Here is a 16408-nt window from a genome sequence, read left to right as displayed (position 1 = left end):
GTTAAAGATGCTACAAAGACAGTGTCCAAAAGGTCAGCACAAACCCTCCCCGTCAGCACCTTTTATCCAGTGAGGCTGAACCCCTCCCCGCGAAAGGTCCAATTCTATTGTGAGTGATGGTGGAGGTGCCAACCTCATTCGGAAGCTGTCTCTATACCTCTAGCTTTGCTAGAGATTTAGACTTGCAAAATTTTTTGGAGCCTTTTGAACGTGGCAGGCACTGTTCTGGGTGCTTTCCATTACGTATCTTATTTAATCCTTCCCATAAACTGAGGTATTATTTCACCTGTGTTACCAATGAGAAAACTGAGGCCCAGAGAGGTTAGATAACCTGCCCATGGTCACACAGCAGAGAGCGCTGGAGGCAGGGTCCTATCCCTGCTTGGTCGGCTTCATCTCAGCTGGATGAAAAGGGCTTACTGGTACTTGGGGTAGGAGGAAGATTAAATCACTCCCCATCCTATGTAAGAAAAAACCAGCAAGGTCCCTTCCTTGTGGTAAACACAGGGAAGTGTAGAGCAGGGGAAGGTAGGCTGAAGAGGAGGCAGGAAGTCTGCAAGCTCAGTAACTGGGGCAGACAGGCTGCTGTCACATCAGTCCCCAGGGCTCCTGGCCACAAGGCCCCGTGGCACTGGCTGCACGTCACCATGGAAAGCCGGAGTCAACAAGTGGTTTCGCCCAGTGAGGCCTCGGCCCTGGAGGTCTGACCTAAGCCCACAGGGCACTCTAATTAACTAATTAATTTTACTTTCCTGCTTCGAATGTTAGTTGGTTTCCTTTGGCCTTTTTCCATGACACGGAGAAATCTGTCTCGCACTTACGATTCCTCCGCCGTAAACATCAAACGGCTGGAAGAGGATGGGGGCCCCAAGAGGGTGATAGCACCTCAGACGAGGGCTTGATTTCTTTATTTTTTTCCCTAACGCAACATTCCTGGAGCCCAACAGCCCTGCTGCCATGGCATTCTGTGTCTCCTGCAGGACATGCCCAGGGATCCTGCATCCTGTCATTGACTAAGGCAGAAAAGGAGGTTCCACAGCTCTGGGAGCCCCTGGGCATCCTTGATTCTGAGTTTAGGGAGCTGTGCTGAGAGGTGGAGGCCAGGCCGTGGGTTCTGCCTCAACCAGCCTCTGCCTCTTCTGTTCTCAGCCTCCTTAGAGACTTAGGAAGGGGGTGGTTTGGAGGTATAATTCCTGACATAAATAAGCCGACACCTTTCCCCTGATAAACCTCCCCTTTTCTTACATCACTTAGAAGACTCTACACTCCCTTAGAAAAACACTGCTCACAGCTGAGGCTCGGGAATGGACAGGCTGGGATGCAAAATCTGGTAAAGTAACAGAACGGGAACTCCTGAGACGAGGCATTTAAGACGAACATACCCTTTCCAGAAGGCCCCAAAGTACCCTCCCTGCCAGCTACTGGACCCTCCGGGCTGTCACTAGTGCATGTAGCAGGGTGGAGAGGGCATGAGAGGGCAGGTATCTGCTGACCGGGGCAGGTTCCGCAGGAGGTAGGGGGTCAGGTGCTGGGGACTCAGGAAACACTGAGGGGACACAGCATACTTGATGGGTTGCTCTGGATCAGGGGACACCCTCAATACCTTCCAATGGCCCTGGTCACAGGGACCCTGGCTGCTGGGGTGGGAAGTGGCTTCAAGGAGTTGTGAGCCTCATGTGTACCCTTTTTCTTCAGGTCCTGGTATTCTCTATGGAAAAGGATTTGCTCCATCCTACTGTTATACCAATAACCTTTTAGTCTCTTAACAGAACAGGGCATCTGAAGCTTTAACAGAACAGGGCATCTGAAGCTTTAACAGAACAGGGCATCTGAAGCTGAGTTGATTGGGCACTGTCCCAGGAGCCCCATCACCGATACCAAAGAGAAAATAGAGGGTCAGGGATGTATAGCAGAGCCCCTTCCCTTCCTGGTATGTCCAGTGCCCTCCCAGGGGCCTCCCCATTACCTCGAAGTCCAGGTAATCCAGGGGTTCCAGGCTTGCCTTCTTTCCCTTCATCCCCCTGATCGCCTTTGGGGCCCGGTGGTCCTGAAAGGGTTGCAAACAGCACTAAGGTTAGAGGATGGCTTTCTGGAGTAGGTCACCTGTGGAGGAAACTCCCTCCTAAAAAGAGGAAGGGTCAGCATTATGCTTTGGATGTACACAGGGCTCCATCTAGTCCAGCCGTGTGTGTGGGCGTGCGTGCGTGCGTGTGTGTGTGTGTGTGTGTGTGTGTGTTTGCACTGGGGAGGTAGGAATCAGGGAAAGCTTCCCGGAAGAAGTAACATCCAAAGTGAAATTGCAAGGAGGAACAGAAGGTGGCTAAGTAAAGAGAGGAGTGGGAGTGTGTTATGGACTGAATGTCTGTGGCTCCCCTAACCCAACACCAAATGCATATGTTGAAGCCCTAACGTCCAACGTGCTGGTATTGGAGATGGGGCCTTTTTGGGAGATGATTAGGTTTAGATGAGGTCATGAGAGTGGGGCCCCCATGATGGGATTAGTGCCCTTATAAGAAGAGACCCCAGAGAGCACTCTTCCTCCCTCCCTTCCTCACGCTGGCACCGATGAGCATGCTTTCTCTGCCATAGAGGGGCACGGCAAGAAGACAGCCATCTGCAGCCAGGAAGAAGGCTCTCATCTGAACCCAACCCTGATCTCAGACTTCTAGCCTCCAGAGCTGTGAGAAAGGAATGCTGTGTAAGCCACCCAGTCTGTGGTATTGTTGTAACAGCCTTAACTAAGAGCAAAAGGGGAAAGTTCCAGGCGGAGGGAACAATCCCTATAAGAGCTTAAAGATAAGAAAGAGATCTGGGAGTCATGATGGGATTAGAAACTGGGGGTGGGGGTCCCATGATGGGATAAGAAGGGTGAGAAAGTGGAGGGTCCTGGAGGTCTGGTGTAAGTGTGTTGAATTTGACCCTGAGGGCACCAGAAGCCACAGAAGGGGCCTGAGAGAAGAGTGTGGTCATATCTGCACACGAGGAAGACTGCTCAGGCTGCAGTGTTGGAAAGGGATTGGAACAGAGGGAAAGCAGAGGCAGGGAGGTCAAGGAGGAGGCTGCACCCCAGGTGCGAGGTGGCGGAGCCCTGTATTAGGGAAGTAGCCGTGGGGAGGGATATGAGTGGCTGTTAGGAAGTAGAAGAGACAGACCTTGGCTAAACTAGGTGAAGGCAGGGGAGGCGGCCAGGATCAGGTTCAGATCTCTGGCTTGAGCACCTGGATGGAAGAAGAGGTTTCTAATTGCTCCTTAGTGAGGCTTCCTTCCAGGGCGAGGGTGCAGCATCACGGCAGGGATTCTACCTTGTGTGATCAGATTCAGTCCCCACATGCTGGGTGCTGAGACTACACAGCCAACTAGCGAGTGAGGGAGCCGTGGTTTCAACTCAGGTCTGCCTGGCCCCGCCCACCCTGCCCTGCTCCTCATGTAGACCTCCTGCCATTCCCAGAATGCACCCGAACCTTCCCGCACGGCAGCCTGCTGTTCCCAGACTGGCAAGCCAGGGGGGCCCTCCATGCCAATCACCTATGGCTACCTGCCCCTCAGGGATGCTCATGACCACCTTCTCGGCCAAACCTTCTCTGATCTATCATTCCTGCTGCAAGTGGGCATGGCCTGTTTGAATGCACGTCCTGGGTGCCACTTGACGTTTATCTCACACTGCCTGGTCTTACAGTCACGGGAGTACGCGTTCTCTTTTTCCTAAAAAAATGGCCATCTCCCTGAGACAAGACCACATCCTTGACATCCTCGTACTGGCTGTGAAGATCCAGACTCTAACTTTCCCTGCTCTGGCTGCTCGATGAGAGAAAAAAAAAGGACCAAGGAAAATGCCCAAACTGTATTGCACTGGGTGGAAGTGTGTCCCCTCCAAGTTCACGTCCACCTGGAACCTCAGAATTCGACTTTCTTTGAAAACAGGGTCTTTGCAGATATAATTAGTTAAGATGAGGTCAGATTGGAGTAGGGTGGGTCCTTACCCAATGACTGGCATCCTTATAAAAAGAGAAAGCACAGACAGCTGGGCAGAAGGCCAGGTTACCATGGAGGCTGAGACTGGAGTGATGTGTCTACAGGCCAAGGAACGCCATGGATGGCTGGCAACATCAGAAGTCAGAAAGAGGCCGGGAAGGATCCTCCCCTAGACCTTTTGGAGGGAGTACGGCCCTGTGGACACCTTGATTTCAGACTTCTGGTCTCCAGAACCATGAGAGAATAAACTTCTGTTGTTTTAAGCCACTCAGCTTGTGGCACTTTGTTATGGCAGCCCTAGGAAACCAAAGCATGTATACTCGCAGCCTAGCAGTCATGTCTTGCACAATAAATATTTGATGACTGAATGAGTATATGAGATCAGAGGGTGTTAATACACATGAAACAGCCAGGTGGCCAAGATCAAGATGTACTGATACATTCCCCAAGTTGACACTGTCCGCAGACCCTAACCAAAGTGGACAGCTGTTTAAGCATTAATGGCATGCGCACAGGGAAAAAAGTAATCAGTAATTGTGCATTGAAAAATGCACAAATCATTACACAATGACTTGTGAGTTACACAGATCATTTAAGGGGGACTGGGGTTTGCAGTCATCTTCCTCTTTTCTAGGAAGAAAAGCAAAGTAAGACTGGCCATGGTGACCTCGGTTTTTGGACAACAGGAACAGCTGGGAACACGCCTAAGATTCTACAGCAAAGAAAGATAGAGTACGGAAGCAAATGAGCTTTAACAAGGCCCATTCCGACAATCTCCTGGCCAGGTCAAAGCTGCAGCAAAGGGAGCTGAGAGCGGTTCCTGGATCTCTGTACGTCACGGGCTGTCACTGGGCTGTCACCCTCCCCCTGCCCCTAGTCCACTCCATCCCTTTTCACTCTTCTCTGCTCCCTCCAGGCCTCCCCATGGGTAACCTAGCACTCTGGGAATCAAGCAGGTCAAGGATACCGTGGACCGCGCCCTCCATTTGTTTTATTCGCTCTGATGTGGGTGTGACCCAACATATGGACCTTCCCGGGAGTAATTCTGGCAAAGACAGGATGCTGCCCAGTGGCCTGACCCTGATGGTAAGGCATCAAGGTGGCAGAGATCACTTGGAAGGTGAGGTTTGAGGATGGATATGGAAGATCTTAGGTTCAGGTCCTGGTTCCATAAAATCTAAGTAAAAATCCCTTCCTCTGGCATTTGTAGTGAGGAATAAGCGAATTCAGTGACATGGTGGATATCAACAGGCTTGGGAAGCCTTGAGTGGCAAGGCCATCCCTGACCATCTGTACCTCACTTTTCGCAATGCTTCATCAGAAGTATTTGGAGATGGTTATTCCAGGCTCTGAAATAACCCTTCCAATTCAGGGAGAGCCACATCCAAAAAACATCCTACACGTGGAGAGTTTTTAAGACATAACTAAGTGGTTAGTGAAGGCCTTTACTAGAGATTAACTGGGAAGAAGCTGGGGTAGACAGTTAAGGTGGGTGCTGATTTCCAAGCCTTAGTCATATCCTCAGGTGGTACTGGCCCGGCCGACTCAGAAGAGCCTGGAATGCAGCCAGCCTGAGTCTCATGGGGCCATGCTGCCTGGAGCTCTGAGGATCAAGTGCTTCTTTCAACCACTGCTGCCCATGGGTGGTGCACTCTTGGGATCTGACGTTTTGTCATTTTCTCAGGAATCCAGGTTAACAATCTGGAGCTTTCTTGGACTCCTCCCTTTCCTCTGCCCAGCCCCCTTCAAGGCTGTCATCCAGGTGGTTCCCATGTCATGTGTCTAACTCCTTCCTCACTGCCTCACTCATTGGCTCCAGCCTCTCTCTCCAGCCCACTGTTGCTGTCTGATTAATCTCATCAGAATCGAGTGAACTCAGAGCCCTTGGAAGCCCCACACACCATCATGGGCAGCCCCCTCTGTTGGGGACCCCCTGAAAATCATTCCCAACCTGACCCCTTCTTCTGCAAACTCACAGCCTGATGCTTCTCGACACCAACTCTCTTCCACCTCCGCAAAAATGTTCTCCTCGTGGTGTCCCCAAATACCAGCCAAATCTTTTCCTTTCTAAGAGGTCCATCACACTCATCCCTGAAGCTCACCTTCACACTCATCCCTCCCATCTCTAAGGGCACCACGGCAGAACCCCCAGATCTCAGAACTGGAAGGACCCTCAGGCATCACCACGTACAGACTGCTCAGGGGAGCACCAGAGCCCGGTCAGGCCACCCTGTGCCCACACGCCAGCCACTGTCACTCCCCTTGGACTGTGGTCCCCAAGGAGGACAGGCCTATCTAAAGGGCTGGAGCCCTACTCTCTGTGGCCCTGGGCCTCACAGAGCACCTGGCACACAGGACAGATTTCAAGGAATGACTTCTGGGCACTCATGGAAGCTGTTATGGTGTCAGTGGTCCCCAGATGAGCATTTTAAAAAATTTTTATTAAAGCATAGTTGATTTACAATGTTGTGTTAATTTCTGCTGTACAGCAAAGTGACTCAGTTATACATCTATATTCTTTTTCATGTTCTTTTTCATTATGGCTTATCACAGGATATTGAATATAGTTCCCTGTGCTCTACAGTAGGACCTTGTTGTTTATCCATCCTAAATATAATAGTTTGCCTCTGCTAACGCCAAACTCCATCCCTCCCACATCCCCCTCTTGGCAACCACAAGTGTGTTCTCTACAACTGTGAGTCTGGTTTTGTTTCATAGATATGCTGATTTGTGTCATATTTCAGATCCCACATATAGGCGATATCTTACGGTGTTTGTCTCTCTCTGTCTGACTTACTTCACTTAGTATGATCATCTCGAGGTCCATCCGTGTTGCTGCAAATGGCATTATTTCATCTTTTTGATGACTGAGTAATATTCGGATGAGCTTTTAAGCTTCTCAGCTTACGCTATCATGTCTCACCTTTTCTGTCACTGGAGCAGGCCAGGGCAGAGGTGGGATGGGACAAGAGGAGCAGAGTCTACTTCTCCTCAATCGTGGAAACAGTCCAGAGCCCCTCCACTGGGCTTCCGGTCCTGTGTGCCAGCCCCTCTCTCCCGCCACCTCCCACAGGGGGCACTGGGAGTGAGAGGAGGTGGGGAGGGAACCTCCTGGCCCTGGGCCCGGGTCCCCCTCAGAGCCTGTCCACTGGTCTAGCCCACCCCCAATGCTGCCCCCAGCACAGCTCTGCCCTCGCTGGGCTGCCGTGAGCCGCTCCAGCTGGAAGCATCTCCAGCACAGAACAAAGGATTTGGGACTGAGCATTTGGGAGAAACACCAGGATTCTTCTGGGGACCAGCCAATGGGGAGGGAAAAGCAATCCATTCTCCCTTCCCGGATCCTGGAACGAGAGACGGGGTGGGGGACTCATGTATGCTGGAATCTAGACAGTGCCCTGCCAAGAACAAATGATCATGACAGCTGACGCCTCGGGCCCGAAGCCAGCAGAACGGTGACCAAGCTCGTAATGTAAACACCACTGCAGAACCACGCTAATCCTGGGGCAGCTGCCAGAGGTCGGCTCCCTGCTTCCATTGCCCTGATGTCACTGGGGCTCTGCATTCTCAGCGCTATGACGTTTATAGTATCAAGAGCTCTCTCACTTCATTTCATGCATCCTCTCTGGGACCCTGAGCGTATGCATGGGGCTGTGGCCCAGCCTGCAAAGCCAGCTTTCTTCTGAGTCTCAGGCAGAGGGCTGGTGGGCAAGGCTGGGGACAACCGCTAATTTCTACAGCAGGCGTTCCATTCCCCTCCCAGCAGAGCCCCCTGCAGCCTGCCTCGGGGTTGGGGAGGGCGCCACCAGTCCATGCTTCCTAGTCCGTGGTGGGATAGAAACACCTCCGTTCACAGAGACGCCCACCACCTTCAGGGATGCACATCCCTGTGCACCAGAGACCAGGGCCCACTGCTCCAGCCTGGAATCCAAGACCCCATTCCCATTACGAACATTTGTTGAGTGGGACTCTCTGCTCTACTAGATGGTGTTTTTTTCTCGAAACAGCAGCCCACAGGTAAGTTTGCTTTGTCAATTTGCTTTCACGAATTGAGAGATGAATCTTCTAGCCCAGCCGAGGCACTGGCTGGGGATTTGATGTAGGCAAGTCATTTCCCCTCTCTGAGCCTCAAGGGCCTCAACTACAAAATGAGGGTAGTGGCCTAGGTGATTTCAGAGCCCTATTGTCACTCGAACCTTCTGTGAATCTATAAACACCCGTGTAGCGAACTGAGCCACCTGCCTGTGGCTGGCAAGTCTTGCCTTCAGGCCTTTGCTCACACACTGCCCCCTCCTGGGATGCCTCCCCTGTCTGATCATCTAAGTTCTCTGCTTCTTTCAGAGCCACAGAGAGATTTCAACAGACTTGATAAATGCTGAAAGTCCAACATCCCTTATCTAAAAGCCAGGGTAGAGTTTTGTGCTGTTGAAGTTGAATGGTAATTACATTCAGATATACCAAACAGAACTCTCTTTAATCATACCAGTTGGGTCCCTAACAACCATGAGAGAGGGAGGTGGGAAGGGGAGACACCAGCCACAGTAGTGGTCCTGGGAGATATAGGGGCCGAATGGTGTTCATCTCTGAAGAGCCAGCAACCCATCAATAATGCCAAGCTTGAAGACTGGAAGGCAGGTCTGGGCAGAACCGAGATGAAACTTCAGTTCAAAGGAACCAAGTGTGAAACTTCGTTTCAGAACCAAAGAAAGACCGCTTGGAGGGTTCCACCGGAAGAACCATGGCAAATGCATGCCCCAGAGCCGCTTCAGCGCGAGCCAAGGAGAGGGACTCAGAAATTAAAGAATCAGGATGGGAAATGTTCGGTGAGGCCAAAGAGGCTGCACCAGCAGGAAGCCTGGTGATGTCTGTTGACCGGAAGGAAGCGGGAGCGCCTGGTAGGGCCTACCCCCCAAATACGGGAACAGACCTGAGGGACCACGCTCCCTTCTCACTTCATGGCTGCTAGCTGGTCTCTCTCCACCCCAGAAAGCACCACGGTCAGTGAAAAAACATGGTTTCTGAGCCAGAAAGACCCACTTTAAATCTTGGCTTTGTCACTTGCCAATTGTGTAAGAGACACTGGGAAAGTTATTCGAGTTTCTCAGCCACAAAATGGGCTCAATAATACATTTTTTTGCAGGATGTAAGGATTAGCAGTCTTTAATGTCTACTTAGAGAATAAATGTCGACAAAATGTCTGGCTCGTGGTAGGTTCTGATTCCGTGTCGCTGCTATTATTAAGTACTGAACAGACTTGGGGAGGTCAAGGATATGAAAAGATGGGAAAAGCTAAGACCCCAGGGGTGTGGATTTGGAAGAAGACATGCTACCGCCTGCTCTCCTTTGATTTCTGAGACATGAAACCAAAGTGACCCAGGACAAGAAAACTGATCCTCTGATGGCACGGGTTCAAAAGATGTAACGGCTGTTCCACAAACATTCCTTGAGTTCCAGTCACATGTATCACACTGTTAGGTGCTGGGGGACACAGGGGTGGACAGCTGAGGGTGACTGGCTGTGACAGATTGAGCACTGGCGTTGAGTTGAAAGTCGTGGGCTGGTGACTGAAGGGCACATTTAAAACGGGTGAATCCGACGGCATGTAAATTACACCTTATTAAAGCTGTTGCATACAAAAGCCCTGGGTTGGATCGTTTCTAATTGTGCGTCCTGGAGTAAGCCTGGTATTTTCTCCTGCAGCCTCAGCTGCTTTTCTGCAGGAATCCTACCCCGCTCTCCATAGTGAAACCTGTCTTCAACCAAGCTCGTAGCTGGTGATGGGGACCCACTTTAAAACAAAATAATGTTCTGTTATTATTAACTGGATCTGGAAAGTACCATGCAAATATAAGTCTCCATCATGACTACCTTCTGCTCTAATACAGAATCCCAGAGAAGGGAGACTTCGGTGAACTAGAGAGGCCAGCGGGTTCCTGGAGGAGGTGGGTTTGACTGAGATGGGAAGGATCAGTGGAATTTGGATCACGAGGAGGAAGAAGGAGGTTTTGCAGTGGAAGGAACCGCTGGAGTAAAGCTAAGGCAGTGGGAAAGGTGGGCTGGGTCTCTGGGGCAGGGATAAGACGTGTCCCACTGGACTGGATGCTTCACATAAGGCAGGGGATGCAAGATGGCCGTCTGTGGACCACGTATGACCCACAGATGTGTTGTATTTGGCCCACAGAGTTAAACAATTAAAAATTTCTAGAACATTCCATGCTTCCAGTTTCTCTGGAAAAAATGCAAAGACCTTATCAATGCCAGGCCAAAACGGGCTGGACCTGCCATAGCCCCTGCTACTCCCCTGACACCAAAGTCATTTGAGGCATTGACATTGCTCGACTGGCCCCTGCAGACAATTGTGTTTGTAACCCCTGGTACAGGGGACCAGTCAGAGGAGAAGGCAGGAAAGACAGGCTGGGGCCAGGGATGTGATGGAAGGCACATCAGCTCTGGGATCAGAAGAGCTAGGGTTCAAGTCCTGGCCCCATCACCTCCTAACCTGCAACTGTGGGCAGTTTCCTGAATCTCAGCACATGCATGGTTGTTTTCAAAACACACCCTGTGAGATACACTTGGCGCGGTACCTGACATAGCTGGTGTTCAAAATGGTATTAGCATTGTCCACTGTCAGCCTGAGGAGTTTTTGGTAAACCCCGCAGACCTGGGTTCTGAGCAGGGGGTCATGCAGGAAGAGTACATTTCATGAACACTCTGACAGTGACATGCAGGGCAGACAGCAGCGGGAAGGAACGGGGGAGAGGGGAGCGGGGGAGTGGTCAGTCAGGGGTGCAAGAGAGGAAGGTTGGCTGTAAAGGTGCTGATGTTGGTGGACCCCGAGCGAGAGTCTGAATGGAGGCCCGTGCATTTTTGCCATTATATTCAAGAGTGATAAATGAAGCCAACACATTGTTAAAGAAAATAAAACGTGTTCTTCTACCTGGATGAATATAGCTTTATAACAGCCTGGAAGGCCAGGTTCAAATTTGGAATTTTCCAACTTTTTGTAGCTCCACCATGTGTACGGTCACGCCACCCAAGATGGCTGTTCTCTTGCTCTCTGAACATCCCCTGCCCAACGAGTGTCTGCTTCACCTACACCCTAATCGCGTGACTCATCTTCCTACATACTTGCCTCCGCCCCAGCTAGTGACTGTTCTCATCAAAGGGGCCTTGAGGGGCGTGACCCTCTGCTAGTTTCCCTGGTAACCGATGCGCCCACGTGACATCAATTCCCAACCGGCGATCTCCCCTCCCCGCCCCCCTCCGCCCCACAGAGAGGACTGCCGCCTTGTCCTGCCCTCCCATCGGACGCACACGGTGGGGTGTCACTCCAGGACCTTGCTTCAGACGTGTAAACTCCCCAATCCATTAAACCACTCATGTCTCTGTTGCTGACTCCAGGCTCTTTCTTCTGTCTTAAAGCTGGGCAAGTGCAGGCCTTGTAGGCCTGCGGGGCGCAGCCCAACATCATGGAACACCATGCAAGGACCAGGACACTGGGGGGGCGCCTCCCTGTCTGGCCTGAGCCCCAGCTTTCCTCCCCAGCCCCAAAGTCTTGGAGGCTCCGGCTGGCACATCCAAGCTCTGACCACCCAGGTCTCCAGGAGCCATCTTGGCCATTCTCATGCCTAGGGGTGCAGACAGAGTGCACTGTCTGGGGCCGGGGGCAGCAGGGAGGAGGTTTATCCTGTGCGGGCCTGGAAATGGGCACAGTCCGTTTGGGCAGAACACTCCAGGGTCCTGGAGGGCAAGACTTCATGAAGGGGGAGCGGGTTCGGGGAGGGAGGGGGACTCCCGGACCTTGGGGAGGCAGGTGCGGGAAGAAGGCCTGAGCAGGAGGGCGCAAGCAGCCCCCGGGGTCCCGGGCGGTCGGCTGTACCTTTGGCCAGGGAGATGTTGCGCAGCGCGATGGAATGCTCCCAGTCCTTGAGGCGCAGGTCCTCGGTGACGCTGTTGAGCACGGCCAGCTCCTGCTTGAGCTGCAGCTCCAGGCTCCGGTGCACGAGGCGCATGCGGCGCGCGTCCTCGCTGGCGTTGCTCACCAGCACCTGCAGGTCCCGCAGCCGCGTGCCCTGCAGGGCCACGTCGTAGGACAGGCTGAGGTTGAGGCCGCGCAGGGCGCCGCCCACGTCGGCCAGCTCGTCGCCCAGGGCGCCCACCCGGCGCGCCAGCCCGTCCAGCAGGCCGGCGTGGCGCCGCAGCAGCAGCTGGCTGCGGTTGCTCTCCACCTGCAGTTGGTAGAGCTCCAGCTGCGCCGCGTCGCTCTGCTGGGCCGTGCGGTCGCGCAGCAGAGCCACCGCCTGCTCGCTCTGCGTCGCCTGCGCCTGGAGTCCCCACAGCGCCCCCTCCAGCCGCTGCACCGCGCCCGCCAGCGCCAGCAGCGAGTCCGACTGGTTCTGCAGCGCGTCCTGCGCCTTCCACACCTGCTCGCTCAGCTCGGCCTGCAGCGGAGCCTGCAGCAGCCGCAGCTGCAAGTCCCGGAAGCTCTCGTTCAGCCGGTTCACGTTCCGAGTCAGCGCCTTCAGGTCGTCCGGGGAGCTCCGGGGCCTGGACACTGCGGAGGAGGAGGAGGGGTGGGGTTGGGGGGGAGGTGAGGCGGCTGCGGAGGCCCCCGGGGCCCAAGAGGCAGGCCCGGACAGAGCCCGGCAGGCCGGAGGTGCTTAATAAACGACAGATGAAGGGAAATCAGACGTGGCCATGGCTGAGCGCCTCAATACATCCCCGGCACTGTGCTCAGCCAGTGGTCCCCAAACGTGTCTGCCCATGAGAATCACCTGGCCAGGCATCCCACCTGTCGAAATTGTGATTGGATGGGTCTGGGAGGTGACCCGGGCTTTGGAATTTTAAAAAGAGCCCGAGATAATTCTAAGGTGCGGATGAGTTTGTGAACGGGGGACTCATTATGGATGGGTTGATCCATAAGATATTGTCTTTTTTTTTTTTGCGGTACGCGGGCCTCTCACCGTTGTGGCCTCTCCCGTTGCGGAGCACAGCCTCCGGACGCGCAGGCTCAACGGCCATGGCTCACGGGCCCAGCCGCTCCGCGGCATGTGGGATCTTCCAGGACCGGGGCACGAACCCGTGTCCCCTGCATCGGAAGGCGGACTCTCAACCACTGCGCCACCAGGGAAGCCCCGACATTGTCTTTTTTATATTTTGGAAATGATCAGACATCAGCGGTTCCACGTGGCTCACCCTACAGTATTGTGTGTCATCCTTTCCATTTTAGGAGGGAGGTACCCTTATTTATCCCCTTTTAGGGCAAAAGCTGTTAAAGTTGCCCCAGGCAGAACAGCAAGTAAGAGGTGGAGCCAGGATTCCAACCCAGAGGGCTTGCTTGCTCCGGAACCCAGATGCCTCCCTCCAAGTCTACTAGGGAACTGCCTGAAGGGACCGCGGCAGCAGCAGACTCAGCCAGGCTCTGGGCGACACTGGTAATTCCCACTCCTGAATTCAGGGTCCCATTCCCTCTGGGTGGGTGGAGATGCTTTTACATCCATACCCTTCCTTCTCTGCCTCTGACTTCTAAATCTCCTATTTCCCTCCTCAGGCAAACAACCCATCTCAGTGATCTCCCACCCTTTCCTCTTGGCGAGGTTTCCTTTTCTTGGTTGTAAGAAAAGCTATTTCACAATACGAAGGGGAGGGGTGTGCATCTTAATCATTATAAGCTAGCATCCGGTGTCTCCTGGAAGCTCACGGACTGCACTCAGGTACACTACAAGCCCTGGTGCATCCTGGGATGTCTAGGGATGCTTGTTTGTTTGCTATGCGCTCTCCACAGCTGTCTCCCGCTCTGCTCTGCAAATCAGAGAAATGGAAACTAGTAGTGGGGGGTGGGGGGCAGGGTAGGAGATGGGGGCAAATGAGGCACAGAGGGAGTTGTGCCTTGGAAATCTTGGAATGGAGCGAGCCGGGGAATTTGGTACACAGCTTGTTCAAGCAATGAGAAGATTTGGAAGGGGAAGGTAGTTTGGGGGGGTGCTGGGGCTGATGCTTCCGGAAGTGCACAGCATAGATGGTGGCCACTCTGGAGGAGATAAGTCATTTCAGATTAGATTCAGAGGCTCACAGTGCTAGCTGGGCATTGGAACCCCACTTCAAATTCTCCCTCGAGACTTCCCTGGTGGTCCAGTGCTTCCACTGCAGGGGGCAAGGGTTCGATTCCTGGTCGGGGAACTAAGATCCCACATGCTGTGCGGTATGGCCAAAAAAAACCCGAAAACCAAACAACGACAACAAAACAAATTCTCCCTCACTCAGCCCTTTAATCTCCAAGAAAAGCATATGCCCAGCCTCTGCATATACCCATCTCTCCACCTTCAGTTAGTTCTAACTGTTCAAATGTTCTACATTCCGTCCAGACTTGAAAGTTGCCTCCCTGTAATTTCTATCCACTGATCCTGCCCTCTGAGATCACATAAAGCAAGTGAATTTTTTTTTTCCCACAAGACAGGTCTTCAGCATCTCAAAGACAGTTATCACATCCCTGCTACGTAACAATGTTTCTGGTTTAAATCTGTAGTTCCTTCATCTGCTGTCTCACAACAAGCTTCTAAGCCTCCATGTATCCTGGCTAACCTCTTTTGCACATACTCAGTGTGTCAACATCCCGTTACAGGGTGCGGCTTGATCTAAATTTGATTTTTCCATGATGTGGAAAGACTGGGCAAAGTATGGGAGAAGGATTGTCAACTTCATTCTGGGCATAAGACTCTCTAATACGGCCCAAAGTGGGTCTTTCAGACTTTCATCATAGAATTTAGGTCTATGCAGTCATCTGTAAAAAGTTTCCCCAATTTACAGATAAAAAGACTGAGTCCGGGAGACTATTCGTGATCTGCCTAATGGCATGCTTCCTGACTCCTGGTGCAGTGGTTCCCTCCATTACTCCGCTACTCTGGAAAATTTAACCTAAAGAGTTGTCAATACAAGTAAAGTTTCTGGGGAAATGAATCCATGAACCAGTCACAGCCCAAGTGACCACAGGAACTGTCTACCTAAGAAATCATTGCAGTCCAGGATTAGATCATGTGTTTGTCCAATATTCGACCCAGATTGCTTGACAAGTATTAGAGGCAGGGCAGTTGGAAAACAGAAAGCCCAATATTTTAGTGGCAGTCTCTGCTTTTTTTTTTTTTTTTTTTTTTTGTTGTACGTGGGCCTCTCACTGTCGTGGCCTCTCCCGTTGTGGAGCACAGGCTCCGGACACGCAGGCTCAGCGGCCATGGCTCACGGGCCCAGCCGCTCCGCGGCATGTGGGATCTTCCCGGACCGGGTCACGAACCCGTGTTCCCTGCATCGGCAGGCGGACTCTCAACCAGTGCGCCACCAGGGAAGCCCCCGTCTCTGCTTTTGATGCTCCAAAGTTCAAAGAGATACCACAGCTTATCAGAAGTAGTAAAACACTGTGAGTTTTGTTAATTCTGGTTTTAAAATTGGGATTGTGAGTGACTAAGAGTAACAGTGCAACTACTTGATTTAAGACCCCATTAGCTCAGGCCGGCCAGAGGCAATGCCATGAAGGAGGCAATTTCCCTTAAACTCACTCCCTGTCAGCTCCCACCAGCCCCTCCTTCTCTCTTCAGGTGGTCCCCACGCCCAACTGGTGCCCTGTGCCCTTGGAGGCTCCTGGCCTTGCCCATCAGCCCCCTCCTTTCAGAACCTACCAACTTTAAGACCCCTTCTCTCTGTCCAGAAAACTGGACTGAAACCTGCCCGTATGGTAAAGGCTGACAATCAGCTACCCCCTCCAGGAGGGTTCATTTGGGTCTTTGATTATTGTTTATTGCACAACCAATATTAACATAAATTGAAATAAAAGAAAAAATTCTTCCACCATCCCACAATCTCCAACAAAGCCCACTGGTTTTCCTTCCATTTCCTTCTTCTAGTTCCATCCATATGCATACCCAATCTTTATGATTTGATTTCTGGGTTTTTTTAATTGGTGAATGATTATTTTACAAATATGCTCCCATCTGTCATTTATAACTATATTTTTGATGGCTGCCTAAGAGTCTGTCAGGGAGATGTCTTGTAATTTACCCATTCTCAATCATGGAAAAATAAACACAGAAAGGTCCCTCCTTCTTTTGAAATCTTTCCTACCAGTAAATTCCCACAAGTTGGATTAGTAGAGCCAAAGTTATAGACATTTTTATGACTCTTAAAAATTCCAACCCAATCACAAAAGAAAAAAAAAAGAATAAAAAACTTCCAGCCAAATCGCATCCCCCAAAGTTATACCTATTTATAGGTATATTATAGATTTTTTAAATGTGCCAGTTTCAGTGAAACCTTAGTGTACTCTTACAATTTTCATATTGTTAATTTCACAGATACAGAACGATACCTTGTTATTTTATGTTAGTATACTTGCATTTAAGAAATGGCTGTTTCAAGGCAATGCATTAGCTCAAAGGAATGTTACAGGCAT

The 16408-nt window shown here is 51.7% G+C and overlaps 1 protein-coding gene across 1 annotated transcript in view; it reads right to left on the bottom strand.

The window, feature by feature from the left end:
* SCARA5 (scavenger receptor class A member 5) overlaps window positions 1-16408 on the bottom strand; it is a 119276-nt gene that overhangs the window by 38187 nt on the left and 64681 nt on the right. Inside the window, exons 4-5 of the mRNA XM_022594982.2 lie at window positions 11849-12523; window positions 1967-2047 (exon numbers count right to left, since the gene is read on the bottom strand). Of these exons, the coding sequence (XP_022450690.1) occupies window positions 1967-2047; window positions 11849-12523 (756 nt within the window). The remainder of the gene's footprint in view (window positions 1-1966; window positions 2048-11848; window positions 12524-16408) is intronic.

Source organism: Delphinapterus leucas, chromosome 6 (assembly GCF_059928025.1).
Source record: "Delphinapterus leucas isolate spDelLeu-1000000601 "Yukka" chromosome 6, BTC_Dleu_Yukka2, whole genome shotgun sequence".
Taxonomy (NCBI): domain Eukaryota; kingdom Metazoa; phylum Chordata; class Mammalia; order Artiodactyla; family Monodontidae; genus Delphinapterus; species Delphinapterus leucas.
Note: the sequence above shows the minus strand (reverse complement) of the source record. Positions and strands in the feature narration are given on the sequence as shown.